Source organism: Camelus ferus, chromosome 16 (assembly GCF_009834535.1).
Source record: "Camelus ferus isolate YT-003-E chromosome 16, BCGSAC_Cfer_1.0, whole genome shotgun sequence".
Classification (NCBI taxonomy): Eukaryota; Metazoa; Chordata; class Mammalia; order Artiodactyla; family Camelidae; genus Camelus; species Camelus ferus.
The window spans coordinates 45,431,392-45,454,207 of NC_045711.1; the positions used below are offsets into that span (position 1 = coordinate 45,431,392).

The 22,816-nt window shown below is 55.3% G+C and overlaps 2 protein-coding genes across 9 annotated transcripts; one reads left to right on the forward strand and one right to left on the reverse strand.

Moving 5' to 3' along the window:
* Positions 1–1,203: 1,203 nt before the first annotated feature.
* Positions 1,204–10,612, reverse strand: LOC116656832 (cold-regulated protein 1-like). 8 transcript variants are annotated; one of them, XR_004311823.1, is made up of 3 exons: positions 10,302–10,402; positions 2,992–3,382; positions 1,204–1,797 (listed from the first exon to the last, which is right to left on the reverse strand). XR_004311823.1 is itself a non-coding variant. In XM_032457767.1 (2 exons), exons 1-2 carry the CDS (start codon positions 10,584–10,586, stop codon positions 1,783–1,785), a joined length of 300 nt encoding a protein of 99 aa, XP_032313658.1. In that variant the 5' UTR covers positions 10,587–10,612; the 3' UTR covers positions 1,204–1,782. The 8 variants fall into 8 exon arrangements, 1 of the variants encoding a protein (XP_032313658.1); XR_004311822.1 differs by lacking the exon at positions 2,992–3,382 and adding an exon at positions 8,673–8,728 and having other exon boundaries at positions 10,302–10,381; XR_004311824.1 differs by lacking the exons at positions 2,992–3,382; positions 10,302–10,402 and adding exons at positions 8,673–8,728; positions 9,515–10,289.
* On the forward strand, positions 10,542–15,097 carry NXPH3 (neurexophilin 3). Its single transcript, XM_032457766.1, has 2 exons — positions 10,542–10,938; positions 13,315–15,097. The coding sequence occupies exons 1-2, from the start codon at positions 10,885–10,887 to the stop codon at positions 14,017–14,019; spliced, it is 759 nt and encodes a 252-aa protein (XP_032313657.1). The 5' UTR covers positions 10,542–10,884; the 3' UTR covers positions 14,020–15,097.
* Positions 15,098–22,816: the final 7,719 nt, after the last annotated feature.

Genomic DNA, 22,816 nt, shown 5'->3' on the forward strand with positions numbered 1-22,816 from the left:
CCAGTGCAGAAGAATTCCAAGAAAATGATGCAGCTACTTCATCTTAAAAGAAGGGGCATATAATCCCCCACGCCTTAACTGCAGGCTGCACAGAACCACTTCCTTCTAAACAGTCTGGTATGGAACGAGGCAGGCTAGGGAGTAGGGGATAATTTTACAGGGAAAAAGCTTGACAAACACGGCTTGAGTCAGGCGATCAAGGTCAACATCAGCTGTCACAAGTCATGTTGACAGTAGGTACCCTTGGCATGTGTGATGAGAATGGCACTTTACCACTGTGGTAATCCTCCCTGAAATTCACAGCCCCAGTCGATGAGAAAAAGATCAGACAAATGCCAGTAGAGGGGCATTTGCAAAAAATCTGACCAGTATTCCTCCAACTGTCAAGTCATCAAAAACAAGAAGAGTTTAGAGGGGTGGGTATAGCTCAGTGGTAGAGTGTGTGCTTAGCATGCCTGAGGATTCCCCAGTCACTATTTTAAAAAAAATAGTCCAGATGAACAAGTTTAATTGTCATAGAAATATGTTTCTTTTTAAGGCTTTTCTTCCATTAAAAAGGGATTTAAAAAAAAACAAGAAAAGTTTGAGGAAAGGTCACAGCCAAAAAGACTAAATGCAATGAAGCATCTTGGATGGGATCCTGGATCAGAAAAAGGATATTAGGTAAAAACTTGAAAATTTGAATAAACTGTGGACTTTAGTTAATAATAGTATGTCAGGGGGAGGGTATATCTCAGTGGTACAGTGTGTGCTTAGCATGCAGGAGGTCCTGGGTTCAATTCCCAGCACCTCCATTGAGTAAATAAATAAACCTAATCACTTCCCCCCCAAATAATCATATATCAATATTGTTTCTTTAATTGTAACAAATGTACCATACTAATGCAAGTTGTTAATAATAGGGGAAACTGTATGGGGTAGGAGGTGGTCTATGGGAACTTGCTGCTCAATTTTTTTCTGTAAGTCTAAAATTGTTCTGAAAAAATAAAGTCTACTAATTAAAAAAATACATATCTCATTGTTGTTTTAAATTGTGTTTCCCTGACGTCTGCTTAGGCTGAGTCTCTTCTCACTTCCATGTTCTGTCAACCGCTTGTTCATACTTCTGCCCATTCTTTATTTTTTACCTTTTTTCTTACTGGCTTACAAATTTTTTTCATAGTAAGGATACCAACCATTTGTCTGTTACACATGCTACAACAATTTTTTGCAGTCTGTTGTTGTTGGCTATTTTATTTTATTTATGGGAACTTACATCACTCAGAAATCTTTTTTTCCATAACCGAATCTTTCTTTTGTATGGCTTCTGGGTTTCCTGTCCCCACAAGTTTCAATAATTATTCTTCTGAATTTTCTTCTAATATTTTTAGCTCTTATTTTTCACTCTAAAACTTTAATCCATTGGGGATCTACCATGCAGGTGGTGTCAGGTAGGAGTGGAGGATTTGACTTTATTTTCTTCCAGATGGATCACTGATATGGCAGCATCTTTTATTAAATAAACCAACTTTCTCCCTAAATTGACATTCCCCTGTGACAGAAAATAGATCCTTAAATCTTCTCCTGAGAGACTGTTCTCTGTGGTTCTCCATGCTGTCATCAACATCCAGCTCAAAAGCCCCCACACACCTTCTCCTTAAAGGCTGTAATCCATTCTTTCCAGCTGGAATCAACTTTTTCCCCACCTGGCCTCCCATGAAATTCATTCATTCAATTGCACGCACATTTATTGAGCTCCTCCTGAGTGTCAGGTGCTGGACCAAAGAAGACTGTCCCTGGCTTCTAGGAGTTCACGGTCTGGGGAGAAAGGGGGGGAGAACAACGTGAGGACAAGTGACTCTGGGGGTACAATGGTGGGAGAGACAGCAACTCCATTTCAGAAAAGCTTCAGGAAGGAAGTGATGGCTGAGCTGGTGAAGTGTCTAATGGTGAACAGGTGTTCTCCAGACAGCCAAGGTGGAAGGTGGGCAGGGAGGCAGGAATAGCATGTGCAAAGGCACTGAGGCACGACAAAGCCTGGTGTGTTTGGGGAGCTGCAGATGATTCAGAAGCTCCAGAAAAGGGATGCAGGTAGGGAAGAGAATGAAAGGGGCAGGCTGGGAAGGTAAGCAGAGCCAGAGGACCTGCAAGGGGGCCGCAGAGTCTGCCCTCTCTCCTGAGAAGCCCAGTGTTGCAGTGAGTGTGCCAGCTCTCACCTCCTAGCTCCACAGTCCACCTGGGCTATCCTTGACTTAGTTCTTTTCTTTCAGTTAGCTACTTTTTTCCTCTATAAAATGAACTCATTTTAAAGGGACACTTTGTATCACTTCCATAAATGGGAAACCAGTATCCCTTGCTAAAAATAAAAGAAAATAGAAGAAAAGTCTTAAAAAGAAACATATTTCTATGACAATTAAACTTGTTCATCTGGACTTTTTTTTTTTTTAAGGAATCTCCCAGCCAACACAACAAATACCTCACTTGAGGACACGCTGGTGTGGTGGGCAAAAGCGTGCACTCTGCAACCCGAGCCACCTGCATCCAAATCCTAACTCTGAAAAGCACCAACTGTGAACCCTTGGGGCAGTCACCTTACCTCCTGAAGCCTCAGTTTTGTTGTACAATTAAATGAGAAATTTTGGGTACCATTTAGTGAGTGTAAACAAGATGCCTTGGCTAGTTTGGGGCTGTGGGAAGCCTTCCAAGCATTTGAAAAGGAGAGGGACACCATCTAGTTTGCATCTTAGACATCAGTCTCCCTCTGGCTGTGTGGGTGGGTAAGGAATGGCTGGGAGAGACTAGTCCTGGCTGCCGTGGTCCCGGTGAGCAATGATGGAGTCCCGAAGCCTGCAGTAGGATGGAGGAGATGCCACTGGACCTCGGGAAAAGAGACTGGAGGCAAGACTGGCACCAAGATTCTAATGAGGTGGATAGTGGGGCCCTTCAAGGAGTGGGGAACATAGGAGGCCTTGGATCTGTGGGTCAGGATGTGTTGAGTATGAATTTGCATACCTTGAGTTGGTGGAGTCTGTTGAATCCTGTGTTTATAGTTGGTTGACTTCGGGTCTGGTGATCAGGAGTGAGTAGGTTATGCCTTTGGGCTCAGGTCAGACCCCCTACACACATCCTCCCCACCAGGCCTGCAAGGGTCGGGGCAGGGCAGGCCAGTGCTGAGTCTGCATGAGTGTGACAGCTATGGTGGTCCAGGGCAGAACACCAGTCAGAAAAGCGTCTCCAGCGGCAACCTTCCTGCTGCCTCTCCATGTCTTCTGCTGGTCCGTTAGGCCTCCATGGCTGCAGCAGACCCCTCCTGGACGTCACTGGGATTGCAGCCCCTTTCAGGCTGTGGCCATTCGGAGGCTCATTCTCCCCACGTACATTGAAATACTGGGGGTCTGGGGCACTAGAGGGGAAAAATGACAACCCCAAATGGGGTAGAGGGAAAAAAAACGAAGGAAGTCCTCCTCCTGAACTCTCTGGGGTCTCATCTGGCTACCACCCCAACCTTGCCCCTTTCTCAGGGCCCCTCCTTCCCAGGGTCCCATTTCAGATCAAATCTGGAATCGGAAGGTCTTGATTCCATCCCCTCAACAGAAGTCCAAGTCAGTGCGGCTCTGGGAAGCCCTCCAACCTCCCGGATTCCCCTGGCGGTGTCTGCTCTCCATGCTGCTCTCTGCCCTCACCCATCCCAACAGTGCAGGACTGGGAAGAGAGAGGAGTTCCTCCAGTGGAAGTCGCGGTTGTCCTTCCCTCCGCCGCCAGGCGTCACCACCGGCTTGGAAATGGAAGGCTCAGCCAGGCCGTCAGCCCAGCCAGCCTTTACTGGGAGGTGGGGGTACCCTGCGGGATGGAAGCCTCGACCCTCGGGGTGGCTGCCACTGGATGCTTGGGACTCAGTGTCCCTCGGGGGTCCGGAGGGCCGCACGCCCCTGAATTCGGGAGAGTGCGGCCGGGAGTGGAGGCAAACCCGAGGGCCAGGGTGCAGGTGAGCGTGGGAACCCCGGCTCGCCGGGCCTCTAACGTCCTCCAGGCGTCCCTTCTGAGAAGAGGTAGCGGGAATTTCTCACTACAGACGTTATACAGACCCTTTCACAAATAAAGCGTCTGAGGCTCCGTTTCCATGCCCCAGGTGGCACGACCCCTCTCCCCCTCTCAGTTGAGGGGGTTTCCACACAGACCTGCCTCCCTGCAAACTCCTGGACCCAAAGGCGACGTGTGAAAATCTGGTTGAATGAATAGCTGAATGTGAATATAACAATAGGTGGCATTTACCGAGCACGTACTATGTGACAGACGATTTTCTCAACAAGCCTGTACTTGGATACTGTTATTATACCCATGGTGGGGGGGGGGAGGACAGGCACAAAGAGGTGAAGTCATTTGCCCAAGACACGGTGGCAAATCCCAGATTGGGACCCAGGCGATCTGGCTCCAGAGCTCGATGGTGCAACACCGCCTCTGAACGGCACACGCCTTTCGTTGTCTCAGGGCGTCTTCATCAAGCGCCTTGGCGCCAGGCACTGGCCAGCAGAGAGGGGGCACCGGGGGCGGGGGCGGCCTCGCCTTCCTAGCGGGGCGACGCGCCCACCGGCGGCGCCGCAAGTGCCCAGCAGGCGGCGCGCTGACCCCACTCGCGTCCCTCACGACACGCCCGCGCCGTCTCCATCGCCCCAGCGGGAGTCGGCGTGGACCACGGCGACCTGGGTCCAGCCGACAGGTGGAAGACAGATGAGCTGGTGCCAGCTGCAGGCTCCCTGCCAGGTGCCCTGCAGTCTAGCGGTCCAGCTCAGGCCCTGTTTTCCCCCCTTCGCCTCTCACCTGGGAAGATACTGACAGGTAGCAGGAAGAAGCTTGGCCAGTCTTCTTTTGTTCAAGTGCTTCGCTGTTCACAAAGCATTTCCCACCAGCTCAATGCAGACAAAAGTCCAAGGTGCACTATGTGTCCAGAGGAGAGCCAGATGTCCTCACACTCACCCAGTCCTCACCCCATGGAGGGGCAGTGTGGTCCCTCTTTATAGACAGGCAGCTGAGCCCCAAAGAAGACAAGAGGTTCCCCCAAGATCTCCCAGACAGCAGACCTCAGAGCCAGCCCCCGAACCCAGGGCTCCTGGGCTCCACGTCCTCCCCTTTTCCACTTTGCAAGAGCACGTATGGGAGCCTTTACAGCCAGAGTGAGGTCCCTTCTGGCTGGAGAGTCCTTTGAGAGGCAGGGATGTTGACAAAATGAGTCCTCAAAGCCTGAGGCAGGAGGCAGGCATGGTGTGGGACTTGAGTGGGACTCCGTCCCCTGCCCTATTCCCCTCTCTCTTCTGTCACTCCTCCCTACATGACCGGCTCTGGCAGCCCCATTTTGCACTCTCGCTGTGCTCTGTCCTTTGCAAGCTCCTCATACTGTCACCTCTGGTAACCCCTGAGCCTCCCACACTTCCCAGTCCTGTCTCCATCTGACCCCTACTCTGCCCCCAGCTCTCACTGCACCTGAGCACGTGAGACACCTAACTAAACCTGTCCAGGACCGGGTGCTGCATCTCTGCCTGCCAAACTGCCCTCTGTCCTCTGTCCCCCAGACTGGAATGCTGGGTGTCATCTTTGATGCTTCAACCCAGTCCTAGAGTCTAACTCCTTTCCATTCCACCCCTTGAACATCTTTTGAGGCCATCCCCTCCTTCCCATCCCTAGGGTTTCTGCCTTAATTCAGGCCACCATCATTTCCCAGCCTCCCGTTTTACCCACTCTCTTAAATCTCCTGCCACTCGAGTGGTCTTCCTAGTAATTGTCCTAAAGTGCAAATCTGCCCCCTATTCAAAACTTGTAAATTAAAAACTTGCAATAAAAAACAAAAATAAAAACATCTTAATCAGGGGGAGGGTATAGCTCAGTGGTAGAGTGCATGCTTAGAATGCACAATGTCCTGGGTTCAATCCCCAGTACTTCCATTAATAAACAAACAAACAAACCTACTCCCCCCCATAAATAAATAAATAAAATTGTACAAAAAAAAGTCTTAATCACAGGATGAAGCCCCAAACCTAGACCCATAAAACTAGACCCATAAAGCCCTGGGCTATCTTTCCAGCTCTCTGCGTCCCCTGCCCCACGACTACCCTCCCTGCCTGCAGTTCCTTCAAAGTGTCTGGGTCTTAGCGTGGCTGCTCCCTCTGCCTGGAAGGCCCCCCCCCCAGCACCATGGCTGACCAAGGCCTTCAGCCTTCAGACCCCAGCTAAACCGTCACATCTCACAGAGCTCTCCCTGACCCCTTCCAGGTAACCCAGGACCTCTCTTTAGTTTCTCTCTCACTCAGAACTGGCTCTTCTTCTTCCTTCATACCACCTGCCAACATCTCAAGATTTTGTGTTTGCATATGCTTAGCCATTTAATCCCATCTTTCCCAGAGCCCCAGTTCTCCACGAGAATAAGGACTGCCATCCCTCGTTCACCAGCTGTACCCCCACACCCAGACAGGGACCCGACATAAAAGTAGACATCTGATAACTATTTGTGGAACAAATGAGTCTTTCATCTTGTTCTCATCAGAACCCCATTCCCAGGCTTGCTTTCATCTCTGGCCTTTGCATGAGTTGCTTCCTCTGCCTGGAAGGTTCTTTCCTTCCCCTCCCACCTGGGCTGATCCATACATCACAAGGCTAACTTCTCCGGGATTCGTCCTTGGACCCCTCTTTAGAATTAGGGTTTCCCTCTGGGCTCCCCTAGTCCCAGATACATAGCATTCTACCATAACATTTAAAAATGGCAAATGCCCAGGTAAACATGAGAGATTACTAGCAATGATGATCTATTCCTGCCTCTCCCCCGACCTCTCCACCCCACCTGGCTCAAGGGCACCTGCTCTCTGCCTTTCAGACCAGCCGGAACCCCATTTCCTATTCAGTCAAATAGGAACCTAGGCACCCCTGTGTTGTTTTCTTTCCTGCAGCACTGGGGAGGCAGGGAGGAGGGGAGGGAGACAGATAGGGTTCTTCCAAATATGAGACTGAGGCAGGTGAAAGCATCAGAGGTGCCAAGCAAACGGCCAGCCAACCCACATCCAGGGTGCGCGTGGGCACCAAGGAGGCTGGGGGCTGAGGGGTGGGGCTACAGCATTGAGTTCTCCCCCTTCATTGAGCATCTGCCGCGCGCAGGGTCTAGTCCAGTAGAGGGGTGGGGATACAGAAAGGAGAGCCTGAAGGGCAGACACACCTGGGGTTACCTCCAGCACAGCTGTGCACAGAGTTTACTGAGTCTGTGGTCTCTCTTCCCATCCTGGGAGCAGCTGGAAGGACCAAGGTTGGGTACAGTTGCACAAAGAATCTTTGCCAAACCCAGTGGTCACTTTTACGTCACCACTTGGCCAGGCTGCTCTGCTCCTTTGAGCTGCTGTTCATTCCTTCTTTCCTGACACTCCCCACACACCAGTTTATCAAAGGGAAGTCCAGAGACCACAAACATCAGAGTTACCTGGGATAGTGCAAAAATACATGGCGCTGGGCTCCCATCTGCCGACCCTGGGGTGGGACCCTAGTGTCTGCATTGTACAGTAACCTCTGCTGGGTGCACACAGGAGTAAGAGCTCCATTGCTCCTGCTGCTTCCAGGACCAGCCCACCCACCCTCCTTGCCCCTGTCTACTGGTTCCTATCTGGAATCCTTTGGGGCTGCTTTTCCTCTGGCCACCTCTTAAATGCCAGGGTGCCCAGGGCTCCTCCATCCAAGCCCCTTACTCTTTTTTGTATATCCATACCTCCAGTACCCCAGACGAGACTTTCTTCTGCTCTTGGTTGGTTAACAGCACACAGATTTGAGCGACCAAAGCTGACCCCCACCACTCTCTCCCTGGAGCCCACTCTCTTCCCCCCTGCCACCTATAGCACCCATCACAGCGAGCATCCTGCCTATGGCCCAAGCCAGAAACTTGGCTATCACACTTGACTCCCTTTCTCCCTTCCTCCCTTCTTTCAGCAACAACTAAATCCTGATTTGCCTCCTAAAGATGTTTTCAGTCTCCCCCTCCTCACTCCAGACCACTGCAGTTATCCCCTAACTGGTTCCCTCCCTCTCGTCTTTCCTCTTTCAAGTGAATTCTCCAAAAGCTTTCTAAAATGCAAATCTGACTATAATCACCAGCCTCCTTAAAACCTTTCAGAGAATCTTCAAGGTCCTAACCCATTGACCCGCACTGAAGACCTTCTATCAGCTGGTCCCCGCTTCTGGCTCCAACTTCCTCCCCTCTCCTCTGATCTCCAGTAACAGCAGACTGCTCCCAGTTCTAGCCTCCAGACCTTTGACCCTTCAGTCTTTACAACTCGGGCATCACCTCCTCCAGGAAGCCATCCCTCTCTGCTCCTGCCTCCATGGTCCTTGGTGCATCCATAGTACCTGGTAGAGGGATCTGTGATGCCACTCACCACACTGAGTTGTAATCATTGGTTTTCATGTCTCAGTTCTGCACTAGCCAGTGAGATCCTTGAGGGCAGGGATGGTGTCCCATTCATCTCTGTATCCCAGCCCCTGGCCTGGTGCCTGGCACCGAGGACAGGCTTGGCCAGTGGTTGATGGATGAATGCGGAGGGGAAACTTGAAGGAAGTGAGAGCCAGGAAGGGCCGAGAGGGCAATGAGGGCAAGCCTGGCAGGAGGCGCAGCCAGAGCAAATGTGTGGGAATGAGAAAAGCAAGCTTCCCTTTATTGCATGCCTTACCTGCCCACCAGCCCTTGTGCCTGTGCTTTGTTTGCACATTCTGTCTCATTTAGTCCCTGTAGCAACAGACCAGGAAAAGGGCATCAGAGAACTAAAGCAACCTGCCCAAGGTCACACAGCCAAGCCTGGAGTGGAATCCAGGACTGTCTGGCCTGAAAACCTGTGCTCTTTCTGCTGGGTCACCCTGCTCTCCTGGGCACAGGACCTTCTGGAGATGACCAAGGAGTGGGCCCAGCTATGCCTCTGCCTAGCCGAGCACCGGAAACAGCTGCCCACGCTCCGGCCAACAGCCTCCTCCTCTCAGCTGGACCAGAGGTTCAGAGGCCAGGCCAGGATTTATCTGTTCCTTCCTCTCCTGGCTTAGTGGGGGGTGGGGGTATTTGACTCGACAGGCACCCCGCCGCCACCACCACCACCAAGGAAGGGCTGCTGCATCCTGTACCACCCAGGTGCCTGGGGAAGGCAGGGGGCTCTGTGATGCTGTCTGGGTTCTGCAGAATCTGTCTCCCTCATCGCACTTGGCCCAGGCTGATATTAAGATTCATCTGCATTCCCCGCGCACCCGCCTGGCAGATGGTGGGGGAGGAGGCTGGGTGCGTGCTGGGGGCTGCAGCCAGAGACCAAGCTGGTGCCTCGAGGGCCAGAGCAGAGGGCCCACCCATCGTGCCCCCTGGGCCCAGCCCAGGCTGGGACCACTGCAAATGCTGGGGTACCTCCTCAATCTCACAGCCTCTGAGGGGGTGCTAGGATCTGACCTTTGATTTTTTTTTCTAGGGACTAAAGAGGCCCTGCAATTCCAGGAAGAAAACATGGAGATATGGGGTGTGGGGGATGGGCCCCACCTTTGAGAACCTCAGATGAGGGTCTTTTTCTTTCTTCTTGCCCTGGAGGTTTGCAGAGACCAGAGCGAGCCAGAGACCCTGCTGGCAGAGGAGCCCCATGTCCCAGCCTGTGACTCCCTGAATCACAGGGAGGGCAATAGTGAAGAACAGAGAGGGTCAGCCTCCAGGGAGGCCTTTCCCACCTCATTCCCCAGCTTCTCACGAGGCTTATCCCCAACCCCAGCCCCAGAATCCGGCCTGGCCTCTAGAAGACTTTTCAGCCCAGGGCTCCAGTCAAAAGTTTGCTGTCACAGCAACTCGACTGAGAAGTACTGGGGGGGGGGGAAGGGAGGAGGGCTATCCCAGCCCCTCTGAGTAAAGTAGAAGAGGAAACTGACATGATAACAAAAGGAGTACAAGCTAGACACTTAGAAGAACTTCCCTCAGCACAGAAGCAAGTCTTGCAGAGAGGAAGTGGACTTTGGGGTGTGGGGAGAGGCTGCAATAAGGAAGACGTCCTTTTCTGGCTCTTGGAATGGGTTTGGAAAAAATGATCTTTCCAAATACCAAGTCTCTTGGGGTTCAGGGCAGGGCAGCAGACTGATATCCCCAATGCCCGCTACCGGGGACAGACGCCCTCCAAGAGGGGTGGAAAAAGTAGGGTTCCCTATCCCCGGGCCACCACCCTCTCCCTTCCTCGCCAAGAGTTACTCCGCCCCCGCGTCCTGCCCGTTTTGTCCTAAGTCCCCGGGCTGCGGGCCGGCAGGGGAGGAGTTAACTCCGGAGGTACCGGCTGGGCTCACAGTACCTGCCGCCGCCGCTGCCGCCGCCGCCGCCGCCGCCGCCGCCGCCGCCGCCGGTGGGAGGGACGAGGAAGCCGGAGCCGCCTGGGCGCCAGGAGCGCTCCAGTCTGGCGGGGCGCTGCGCCGGGAGCGGCGGCGGGGCTCGGCGCGGCCAGGGGCGTCCGCCAGGGGGCGCGCCGCGACGGGGCGGGAGGGGCCGTCTGGTCTGGGGAATTGGCACAAGGACGAGCGCGCGCGCGGGTCCCCAACACATCTGGGAGACAGCGGCGACACTGGAACCGAAGGTGCATATCTGGAGCGGCTGAGCCATCGCGCAGCTGGGGCCCTTCGAGGCGCTAGGGGCGCACATCTGGGACCTCGAGAGGGGGCAGCGCCGCGCGCAACTGGACCAGGGGAGGGGGGCGGCGGCGGCTGCACAGCTGGACCTAAGGGGGCGGGGTCGGTCCTGGGCGGCTGGCAGAGCCAAGGGCCGCGGGTGGCCGGGCACTGGAGCATGGGACGGCGCGCCTGAAAGAGCAGGGGTGAGGAAAGGCCTGGGACCCCGAAGGGAAAAGAGGAGAGAAAGGGGCACGAGAGCAAAGAAGGAAGATGCAACTGACTCGCTGCTGCTTCGTGTTCCTAGTGCAGGGCAGCCTCTATCTGGTGAGTGGTCCGCGGGGAGCTGCGCGGAGGGGCGGGGGCCCAGAGGATTGGGGGAGAGCGCGGGAAGCTTCCGAGGCCAGAAACTTTCTCCCTTCCCCTCAACATCCCAGGGATGGAGGGGAAGCCTGGTGGCTAGGGGAGAGGGCGGGTCCGAGACCAGAGACTGTACAGAAAGGGTTAATTGGGGCGGGGAGAGGGTGCTGGGCTGGCCCACCCACTCGGCTGCTGGTGGCGGGAGGTGCGACGGGCACGAGGGAAAATACCCGAAGCCTGTCGCCAAGGGTTACTCGACCCCTTTCCCGGCCTTGGGCCGCGGGGCTGGGTAGTTGTGGAGCTGATGACCTGCCGGGGCATGGGGCGTGGGCTTTTCTTCCCTGACCTCGGGGATCCGGAGGGCCCCGGGCTCTGGGTCCCCCAGAGCACGAGCGGGTCCAGGCGGGGGGCGGCCCCCGCGTCCCTCGCTCCCGCCTTCCCTCCCGCTTCCTCCCTCCCCGCCTGTTGTTTTCCTCTCCTCTCCCGGCTGCGCGCAGCCCGAGCCCCACAGGACCTGGGCAGGCGGCTCCCGCCCCGGGCGCCCGCGGCAGCTGAGCGGAGCGCCCAGAGCCCGCTCCCCGTGCGCTCGCTCGTGCCTTCCCGGCGGCCCAGGACGCAGGGAATCCACCCCGACCCCAGCCCAGGGTTCAGCTCCCCCCGCCCTCGACCCAGCGCCCGCCAACTGCCACCTCCCAATCCTGTCGTGAAGAAGCCTCAGCCCCACATCTGTAGCTGCCCCTTTCCTCAAAACAATAATCCCCCTTTGCCACTGTGTGGAGAGCCTTCCCCTTGTCACAGCCCCAGCTGGAGCCCTTCTCCCCATCCTCCAGCCATTTAGCTGTGACCCCCGGGGCCAAGTACCACAGGTCTGCCGCCTTGAGCCCACCTCCCAGAGCCTCCGCTCCTGCTGTCCCTCTACCCTACCCTTGGGTCCTGACCCGCAGGGCCGCCACACACAACCTTGGGCATGGCCAGGGTCAGAACAGGGGACATCATCTTGGTGCAAACTTCTTTGGAGCCCTTCAGACCCCAGTCTCCAGCATCCTGCATCCTCACCCTAGGGTGGCCAGCAAATCCAGATGCTGCCCAGCTGAGAGGTGGTGCCCCTGGTGCTGATAACAAGACACATAGGGCAAGTACTCTTTTCAAAAGCTGAGCAAACCCACACCAGGTGGCTGTCCTCAGGAAACCTGGTCCGTTCCCTGATGCCCTCCTGAGCTGTCCTATGTTTGAGCTGGTCAGGCTGCCCAGCGGGCGCTCCCCACAGCGCCTCCAGGAAGCCTACCCAGGTGTTGCCTGTCACTAGAGTTGATGCAGCAAAGGCCAGCCGAGCCTCTGCGGAGCTTTACTGGAGATTCTGGGTGGGCTTGGGGATTGGAGAAAACCCCTAGAGAAGGACCCATCTGGTCCATGAGTCTGGGAGTTCAGTGGGATGGGAGGGATGACCCCATGTGACTTAGCCTTATAGTGATGTAACCTTTGAGTCTAGTGTCCCCATCTGTGAAATGGGAATAATAAGAACTCCTGCCTCCTAGTGTAAGTAATGTCCTAGCGTGTTATCATCAGCGGTCCCTGGAGGAGTGTTTGGCCTTCCTGGGTGTGGGGCTCACCCCAGGTCTCCCCTCTAGTCCTCCTACCAAAATCTAAACTGCATTTGTACTTGAGAGAGAATTTCAGTGGGTTCTGTTTTCTTTTCCATTGTCTGTTAGTTCTCTCTGAGGATAGAAACCATTCCAGGGTGGGGATGGTGTCTCATCCAACAGACTAGGAAGTCCCAAAAGGCAGGGGCTGCACCTGTGTCCAGCACAGAGATGGAGCTCCCCTATCTGTCATGGGGCTCTTTGAGGGCAGAGACTATGCCTCCCTCATCAGCCTGGGTATTTCACAGAGGCAGGGATTCCAGCTCTCCCATGACAGGGGTGGGGGCTGGTCTGTCAGCACAGGGACATGCTTCTGCCATCAGATGAGGGCTCCCCCAAGATCAGGAGCTAGGCCTCCCCTAATCAGACTGGGGACTCCCCAGGAGTAGGGGCCTTGTACCTCTGCTGCTGTGATCCACTGGACAGAATTCTCTGCCATCCTTCCAGACTTTGAATAATGGCCAGAGGCAGGGCAGTGGGGAGAGGAGGTAGGGGTGACCTCCATGTCAGAACATGAGATGGAATCACGACACAAGCCAGAGTGCAAACCCAGCCCCCAGCGTAAGTGGGCAACATGCAGAGGCCCCAGGTCAGAGTGGAAGAGGGCAGAAAAATGATGCTGGCAGCGAGGAGCAGTGGACCAGAATTCCTGGGTCTTCTGGGGAACCAGAGCACTCACTCTTCCCCCCAACTCCCTCCATAGGTCATCTGTGGCCAGGATGATGGCCCCCCTGGCTCGGAGGACCCTGAGCACGATGACCACGAGAGCCAGCCCCGGCCCCGGATGCCTCGGAAGCGGGGCCACATCTCACCTAAGTCCCGCCCCATGGCCAACTCTACTCTCCTAGGGCTGCTGGCTCCACCTGGCGAGGCATGGGGGGTCCTTGGACAGCCCCCCAGTCGCCCGAACCACAGCCCCTCACCTTCAGCCAAGGTGAAGAAAATCTTTGGCTGGGGTGACTTCTACTCCAACATCAAGACGGTTGCCCTGAACCTGCTCGTCACAGGGAAGATCGTGGACCACGGCAACGGGACCTTCAGCGTCCACTTCCAACACAATGCCACGGGCCAGGGCAACATCTCCATCAGCCTCGTGCCCCCCGGTAAAGCTGTAGAGTTCCACCAGGAGCAGCAGATCTTCATTGAAGCCAAGGCCTCCAAAATCTTCAACTGCCGAATGGAGTGGGAGAAGGTGGAACGGGGCCGCCGGATCTCACTCTGCACCCACGACCCCGCCAAGACCTGCTCCCGAGACCACGCTCAGAGCTCAGCCACCTGGAGCTGCTCCCAGCCCTTCAAAGTCGTCTGCGTCTACATCGCCTTCTACAGTACAGACTATAGGCTGGTCCAGAAGGTGTGCCCGGATTACAACTACCACAGTGATACTCCCTACTACCCCTCTGGGTGACCCCGGGCAGGCCACAGAGGCTGGGCCAGGACTGGAAGGACAGGCCTGCCCACACATGAAGCCATCTGTCTGGGTACTGGGCAGGGAAAGGAAGAAGCCTCGGGCGGGGAGCAGGGGTGGGTGGAGAGGAGGTGCCAAGTGGGGCCAGGGCCAAATCTCAAGTGGCAGGGAAAGGGTCCCAGCAGCTGGCCCCAACCTGATGTTGCAGAGTGACCCAGCACACAGGAGCACCAGCCATGGAGTGGGTTCTCCGGGCAGCCTCACAGGCTGACTGAGGGACAGGAAGATGCTGGGTGCAGGAGGCCCGTGGGGCAGGCAGACCAATAAAGTCATTGAGAGGAGCCTAAAACCTTGGCTCCCTCCCCTCCATCCTGAGAAAGAACAGCAACAAGGAGAGGGTTATTTCATCAGTGTGGACACCAAGTAGGCGTTGAAGGATGGCTGACACTGGGTGTCCTGGGAGCCAGCATGGGGTGGGGGTGGGGGGCAGGAGGAACTCTCCAGCCCCACCCAGTGGGCAGCCCTAAGCCTTTCATCCTGGACGGTGGACTGAGCTGGGCTTGAGGCTGAAGTGGTGATCCTTGGAGTCTGATATCTTGACAGATAGACCATCTGCCCAAGCCAGGCCACCCTTTTCCAAACTTTCTTCTTCTGCCATTGCTCCCCACCCCAACACTCATGCTGAAGGGACACCAGTCCTTAAGCTGAGACAGAGGGTGATGGTGGATCTCCCAGCACCAAGGCCACAGGCGGAAGCCCACCCGTGAGCCACGTGGCCCTCCTCTGCCCCATCCCTCACTAGATCCTCTGGGAGCTTCCTTGTTCAGCGCGTGATCCTTCCATAGCCAGCCTTGCCCATCAGACTGGGGCGCGACCGGATAGATGCCTCCCTCGTGACCGGCGGGGCCATCAGCAGCTCTGGGCAGGGTGAGGCCAGACTGCAGAGGGTGCGCCGGACCTGTTCTGTAGTGTCTGTCTGTGGGTGGGGGGAGGGGGGAGGTTTTGTGAAATCACCTGATTGTCGACTTCTGTGTGCAGAATCTTGTTCTTGGAGCAGGGAATAAAGCTTTCCCAGGGCGTTGGACTCTGAGTGGTCTGGGAGGTAGGTTGGAGGTGGGGGAAAGGGCCACAGGTACCCCTGTGGTCCAGCAGGCAGAAAGACAATACCTGGAGGCCAGAGTCGCAGGGCTCCAACAGCTGCTGGGGCTGATGCTCAATGATGGCTCCAAGGCTTCCCTCTCCACCCCCCTTCCAGCCACGAAAGATGGGCCAGTGCTGTGCTGGTGGGGCTGGGGGTGGCATCTGCAAAGCAGCTGGGAAGGAAGAGCCAACAGGCAGGATGGCCACATCAGGGTGTTCCTTGTTGCCTTCCTGGATCCGCCATCTAGGTGGGCCCAGTGGGGTGTCAGCTCTCTGTCAGTAGTTTGCTCTGTGGCCTTGGGCAAGTCCATTCCCCTCTCTGGTTCTCTTTTCATTTCTTCTCTATAAAATGAGGAGCTTGTCCAGCCCAGAGGTTCTGAAATGTGAGTGGGCCCCTGAATCACCTAGAGGGCTGTTAAAACCCAGATTTCTGGGTCCCACCCTATAGTTGCTAATTCAGTAGGTCTGGGGTGGGGTCTAAGAGTTTGCTTTTCTAACAAGTGTGCCCAGGGAGATGCCAATGCTCCCTGCCCAGAGATCGCACTTCGAGGACCACGCAGATGTCCTCTGAGTTCCTTCCTGGCTCCGGCTTCCTAGGATGACACGACCCCTCTGATGCTCTCCTCAGCTGTTATTCCCAGCTGCTTCTCCTGTGGCAGTCGCCTGGGAAGGGTCCCTTCAGAGAACCATGAGCACTGGGTTTCTGGTGTGGTGACATGCTAGGGAAGGAACAGGCCAGGGTGGAGTGGGGACAGAAGCGGGCTTGAAAGCAGCCATCGTCCTGCCCTGCCCTGCCCTGCCCTAGCCAGTAGAAGGGCTTCAGAGTGGCTGCCTGGCTGCCTGGCTGCCCAGGGGGAGGGGGACACCTCACCTGGGCCTGAGCTGGGCCCTTCGGGGCTCCGTGAGGGGAAGGCTGGGCTCCCACTACCAAGATCACAGTACCTGCTCGAGGGGGCCATTCAGGATCTGTATTCTTGGGAGGGCAGCACACAGGCCCCTGGAGTCCCTTTTGGCTGAGGAGCCAGAGTGAGGGGAGTCGGGGCGTGAGGTAAGGTGCTCTCACCACCCCCAGCCCATCTCCCCTGCCCACCAGCACTCAGCGCAGATTGGTACCCTCCCACTGCAGAGCAGAGCTGCACAGGGCCTAAGAGACCACCTTGCTGTAGTCCCACGTTGTACCAAGTGACCCAGGACGGTGAGTGACCCGAGCCCACACTCCTATTCCAGCCTCTGCCCTGCAGTGTGCGTCCAGGGGCCGGGCTGGGTCTCCGGAGCAGTCTTGAGACACTCCCTAACTCCTCCATGCCACCGTCTCCGTTCCCACCCTGAGGACAGGGCTTGGGCCCTGCCATGGAGGGCGTGGGCTTGCTGAAATCTGGTGCATGGTCCACCTGTGGACACACCCTGGACCCCGACTGTGACTGTGAGTGGCTCCCACAGCCCTGTGGGCAGGGCGGGCGCCGGAGAAAGGGAGGGAGGGAGGGAGCGCTGAGCGCGCCCCAGGCCCCTACTCTGTCTGGCCCTGGCCTGGCTGAACTGTCAGCGGGATGAGGGGCCACTCTGACCCACCCCCTCTGGCTCCGCTGCTCCTCCTGCGGAGAGCCAGATGCTGCCGACAGCTGGAAGGCTGGCCTGCCTGGCACACAGTTCTGCCTGCACAGGGGGTGGGTTCATTTTAATAACTTCATTTCACCCTCACGCACACTCTGCCGCCTCATCCCTCCTTTTTCACCTTCCCCAGTAACGCGGCGGTACTTCTCAGTTAGGATCGTGCCAACATATTTCCTCCCGAATCATAATTCTTTTAGAATAGCCCTATTATAATAGCCCTTTGTGCCCTATTAGTCTTGCCATCACCAGATACTTCCTCGTCCGCTTAGTCCCACAAAGGTAAGGGCTCCATCAAAGCTTCTGGCTATGGAGGTGCCAACCTCTGCCCCCTTGACGAGTAATGCTTGGAGCATCCGCCTGGGAGATGGACCCCCAGTCACTGCCAAGTGCTTGGACCCCCACTCTTGCCACTGGAAACTCACAGGAGAGCACATTGCTCGGGAACAAGCCTATCTCCTCTCCCAGAGGGAACCTCTAGGTCCCACCCTCACCCCCAAACCTTTGGCGTTCCCCAGCATCATCACCCTTCAGATCTAGCTTCTGGTCCTGAGGCCCTGCTCCCCTGCCCGCTCAACCAGGCTGGGGAGCTGGCCCAGGACAGGGTCCTTGTCTCCTCTGTTACAGTGGCGCCTCTGCGGCATGCCTACCAGACTAGGGGCTCTTTGGGGACAGGAGGCCCTGGGGCCAGGTTCTGTGCCTCCTTTATCAGATTGGGGTCTCTCTGAGGGCAAGAACTGCAAAATGGATGGAGAGGGGGAAGCTTGTTCTTTCTAAGCATTGGAACACCTGGAGGTCGCCTCTGTCCTCCGTCTTGTGTACATCTAGGCAAGCATTCCCATCTGGGCCTCAGCATTCCCATCTCTATGGGGGGGTAAGTCTTCCCAGCAGCCTCTGATGCTAGCAAGAGGAAATACATGTTAGGTCAACTGGCACTGATGACATCTTCCCCTTGATGGACCTCAAGTCAAAGCAAATGGGTGCCTGGGTTCCTCCTCCCTCCTCTCTCCTCCCTCCCCTCTCACTCTACTTCCCCGAGATGAGCAAGCAGGAACTGAGTCACCCCCTTTCCCATCCTTGGCAGAAATGCTAGTGACCTTGCATGTGGCAGACTTCCGTGGCAAGGCCCATTGCTCAGAGATGCTCGAGGTGGTAGGTGGGGAGGGAAGCTGGTGGAAGGGTGTGGTGGGGGATGGAGGCAGCTGAAGGTCATGTGTGAAGCGACTAGGGTGCTGGATTATTGAGTGGGTATGCATAAGGGGTTGTGGGAGACACAATGAACCAGTTGCTCCATGTTGGGAAGTGATCCAAAGTCATAGCTGGGCGTGGGAGAGAGAAACGTCACTTCTGAAGACAGTCCTGCCAGAAGAACCAGGGGCTGGGTGACAGGCAAGGAGAGGAGCTACTGGCCCCACTAGGCAGAGGCAAGATCGGGCGAGGGCAGGCAGCACCTGCCCATTATACCAAAGTCCTGGAGTGGCAGCTGGTAAGCTGTCCCCAAGGCACAAACGCCAGAGTAGAACAGGCACTCAGAGGCTGGGGGCTGGGCTCTGGTTCCACAGGAGACCCCATTTTCTGTTGGCCTACCAAGCTCAAGGCTGAACTGGTAACAATCCAAGCTAACGTGTCTAGTTCAAATCCTTCCAGTTCATCATCTCTGAGCCACCTGGCTAGATGATCCTAAGGGGCACATTAGCACCTTTGAGCCACAGAAGCTACCAAAAAAACTAGCAACGTGAGTGTTGCAGGAAGATACATCTGGATCCCAGTTCTGGGTCTATAACTTATTAGCCTTGGACAAATGACATAATCTCCCAGAGTTTCCTTACATGAAAAACTGGGGATCTATTACCTGCCTTGGAGCATTGTTGGGAAAATTAAATGTTACTCCCTCCTCCTTGTTTCTGGATGTGTGTTTCTGTTCACGTCAGGCTTGCTCCTGGTGTGGGTAGGTGGAAGTGCCCCAGCCTGGAGGTAGGAGACCTCGTTTCCTCCCTGGTTCTGTCCCTTAATTCATGTGGCAGAGACCACTAATAATCCATTTCCCCTTTCTCCATAGTAATGGAATTCTTAATTTTTAGCTGAGCACATGACTGCCTGAAAAAAAAAATTTTTTTTTTGCTTCTCTTGCACCTAGATGTGGCCATGTGACTTAAAATCTAGCCAGTGACATATAAGCCAAGGAGTTCTTTGGCAACTTCCGAAAGTCTTAAGATCGTTGATGTACACGTGTGCCCCTTCTTCTTTGTTCCATCCTCTGTCCTGCTGCCTGGAATGTGTATATGATTGCTGGAGCTCTAGCAGCCATCTTAGACCATGAGGGATAAGAGCCATACCCTAGAAGCTGCAGAGCAATGAACTGGAAGAAATCCTGGCCCCTGAAAAATTTGTGGAATAGAAATATCACCCCAGTCCTAGGCTCCTACCTTCACTTTTTATGTGAGAGAAAAATCGAATTTCTTTCTTACTTCTATCAAATTTCTATCTCATTGGGTCTCCGTTTCTAGCAGTGATGTCTAGCTCCACTTGATTCTGTCGATGTGGTTGAGTACTTCAGTTCTGTTGACCTCAGTTTCCTCACCTGTAGAAATGAGGAAATGCTCACATATGTTGCCGCACGTCAGAGAGGTTACACAGACTCACGGGCAAGAAGGTACTTGGGAAAGCGCTGGTCCTCTGCCCCCTCTCTGGCACTGAGGCGCCATTTGGGAGGCAGAACAAGTTGCTGCTGCAGTGCAGGGGGCCCCTGAGAGGCTCAGAAGCATTCACTACCCCTGTCTGAAAGGCCTGCAATTCCCCAATTGAGCCCCCACACGTCTGAGTCCCCATCCACGTTCTGATGTTGGTGACACACAATCCTCGTTAAGGGCCTGACTGATCCCAGCCAGATGGGATCCTAATTTAATTAAAACCCTTTAATTACCTGCAACAACACAGCTTTGGAAGTCCAAGGCAGAAGGGGGCCTGCGACGGGAGGGGGATCTTTGACAGGGCAGAGTAGGGGCTGCCCTTTCGTCACTCTGGGACCCTGGGGTTGTAAGGCGCTCCTCCTACCAGGGTGGGCTCAGGCTGTGCGGAGCAGCCGTATGGCCTGTGTTTCTGGCTTGGTCCATTGCCAAGCAGGGGAGCGAGGCAAACCAGGCACTTGGGAGCAGAGTCCCAGGCTCTTGAACATGAAGCTGTCAGTGTTGGGTTTGTGCTTACACTGAGACTAACAGACTGTCTGAGCTCAGACCTGAGCCCCCCAAGACCCTGGGCCTGCCGTGGACACTCTGATTCCTGGTTCTGATCCCGCCTGAACTGGCCTGGCTTAAGAAATAGGGGTACCTCTGGCTCCACCAAGAAAAAGCTCTGCCCCTGTGAACTCGAGGTCTCACTACCTGGGGAAGGAGATGAAAGGGAGTGACTTAGGTGGACCGCACAGGGACCATGTGGTTTCTTGGGGTCTAGTACGCAGCCTCCCCTGCCCCCCCCCTCGCTGGCTGGTCCCCATGAAAGCAGAAGGAAGTAGCCCAGGCCAGGCTGGAGCCTCCAAGCCTGGGCGGGGCAGACTCGGAAGCCTAGACCCGGTGAGCTGGGCTATTTCTAAGCCTCATGGACATAAGATGTTAATACCCTTCTGTTCTCCCTTAGTACTTATTCATCCAGCAAATATTGTTTAATAAAGCCTCTCAAAGTCCCAGCTGGTCTCTACAGGGCCAGATCATCAAGGGAAGAGGTTTCAGTTCACACTTGAGCCATAGCCTCAAAGGAAATGTTCTGTTGGGGTCAGCATGATGTCAGTGGCTAGAACTGAAGCAAGAAACTCCAAGAATGAACTCAAGGGGGAAAAGTAAGAGCCATGAGGCCACACCACTCCACACCCCAAAGGTTGTCCTTCCAAAGCTGAAGCTGAGGGGCGCTGTAGTTCGCTCTGATGAACTCCACCCCCCCCACCCCCTCACCCCATACTCAGAACTTTTGGCTCCCACCTTCCCAGCCCCTTCCTCTCTTCCAGCATCCGGCCTCCACTCCACACTCCACCTCGCTTCCTCTGTTATCTCCCAGCATCCACAGTCCTCTCAAAACAGCCTACTCCAATCTCTGACTCAGATTGAGTCTGGAGTGCTCTGTAACCACCAACTTGGGGGCTGTCAAGCGGATGTCCCCCCAGACTAACTAGAGACTTGGATGCAGGAGCTGTTGTTCCCCATCAGATCGGACACTCATGAGGGCAGGGGCTATGTGTCCCTGTCCAGCTGGCCCGGAGGCTCCTCAGAGGCAGGTGGTCCTTCCTTGGCGGTTACATCTGAACCCTGGTGGCCTGCACACCAAACTCTCCCCAGGGGGGACCATCCCTGATGGGCCTCATTGGATGGTGCGCTGAGGCGTAATCTCAGCCTTCGCTCTGCCAGCTTGGGAGAGGAAGCAACAACAGGGGGACAAGCTGCTACACCGTTGTCACTCCAGCCTGCCCAGGTCCTCCTGGCTGGAGGAGACGGTGGGCAGGAAGTGGGAGGGCAGCAGAGGGGGAGGGCAGCATGTGGGTTTGGGCACACTCCTCTTCCCACCTGCCCCAATACTGTGTGTTGTCTTCTCTAGAATGGTCTTCAGAGAACCGGGTTAGCTCCAAGGGCAAAGTGAGAGGCACTGAGCATTACAGGAAAAGCCTGGGTCTTCTAGCTCCTAACCCAGTACATGCTCTTTACTTGCACCAGTCTTCCTTGCTCCAGATCCCCTTCAGGACTTGCGGGGTGATCCTACCTGGGGACAGATAGCCTGCTAAGTCATAGGGAGCCTGGGCTCTCCTCCTTGGGGTCAGAGCAAGGCCATCTCCCAGCTGTGATGCATTTGGAGAGAGTTGAGTTTGAGTCTTATTTGCCATGTGATCTTGTTCTAGTCTCCACCCCTCCTGGCCTAGATGGCAGTTCCTCCCCATCTGCTCACACGGTCACTGCGGGAACAGCTCACTCTGGCAGTGGGGGCATTGTGTCCATGTAAGGCTATTGCCATGTAGCTGGCGCCTGGCCCTCCCCGACCCGCTAGGATTCATGAGCAGGGGGAGAGGGCTGGTTTCTCTTTCTTTGCGGGGGCGGCCGTGGAGCACGGAAGTTGAGAGCACGGATTCTGCAGCCAGGTTGCCTGGATTCAAGTCCTTGCTCTGTCTGTTCCTAATTGTAGACTTTAGGCAAGGTATGGAACATCTTTGTGTCTCAGTTTCCCCATCTGTAAAATGGGGGTGATCTTTACCCATCAGAGGGCTGTTGAATTGGAACGTGTAAAGCCAATGGAACTCTGGTACAGAGGCAGTACTCAAGGGGAGCTGCTCTGAGTACAGCCCCACACTATTGCCCTCTCTGATCCTGGCCAAGCCTGGGGGTGAGAAGAATGGCCGTGGGCACTCTCATTCCCTGCTGCAGGAAGAATGGGCAGAAAAAAACATAGGGAAGTTCAGAAGTCTGTCATGTCGACAAAAGATGATCCACACAAAATAATCTATGTTTGATTCTGGTCAAGAAACAGAGTCCTTGGTTGCATTCCTACTGCTCCCAGAATCCCACTTTTGCACTCCAGAAGCCCCTGTGGCACCACCCCGTTCCCCACCCGCCGAGACCTCTACTGGTAAACAGAACACAAAGCTCAGGGAAAGCAAGTGGCCAAAGGGCCTTTATTTAGAAGCAGAGCTAAACACCCCAGGCAGTCAGCCAAGTGTACTCCCCAGGCTGAGGCAGCCTGCAGGGGCCCCTCCTGCCCTGCTGCGCCCCATCCCCACCTCACCTGTCTTTATCACCTCCATCCAGCAGATCAATTTCTCATCCGCCTCGATGGCCTGTGGTCCCTTGCTGGTCCCCCTGGGAAATGGGTGTGTGAAATATGCCCATCTCGGACTGTGCCTCTGAGGGTGAATCCCTGAGGACTGGGCCTTGTGGGACAATTTCTTCTACATTTTGAGAAGGGTCAAGGGCATGGACTACACACAGGGCCTGGCAGTAAATCTTGTTGACTCACAGATGAACTCTGAACTCTATCATGGGAGCCTTTCGCAGGGACAGGGAGGAGGAGGAGAAGG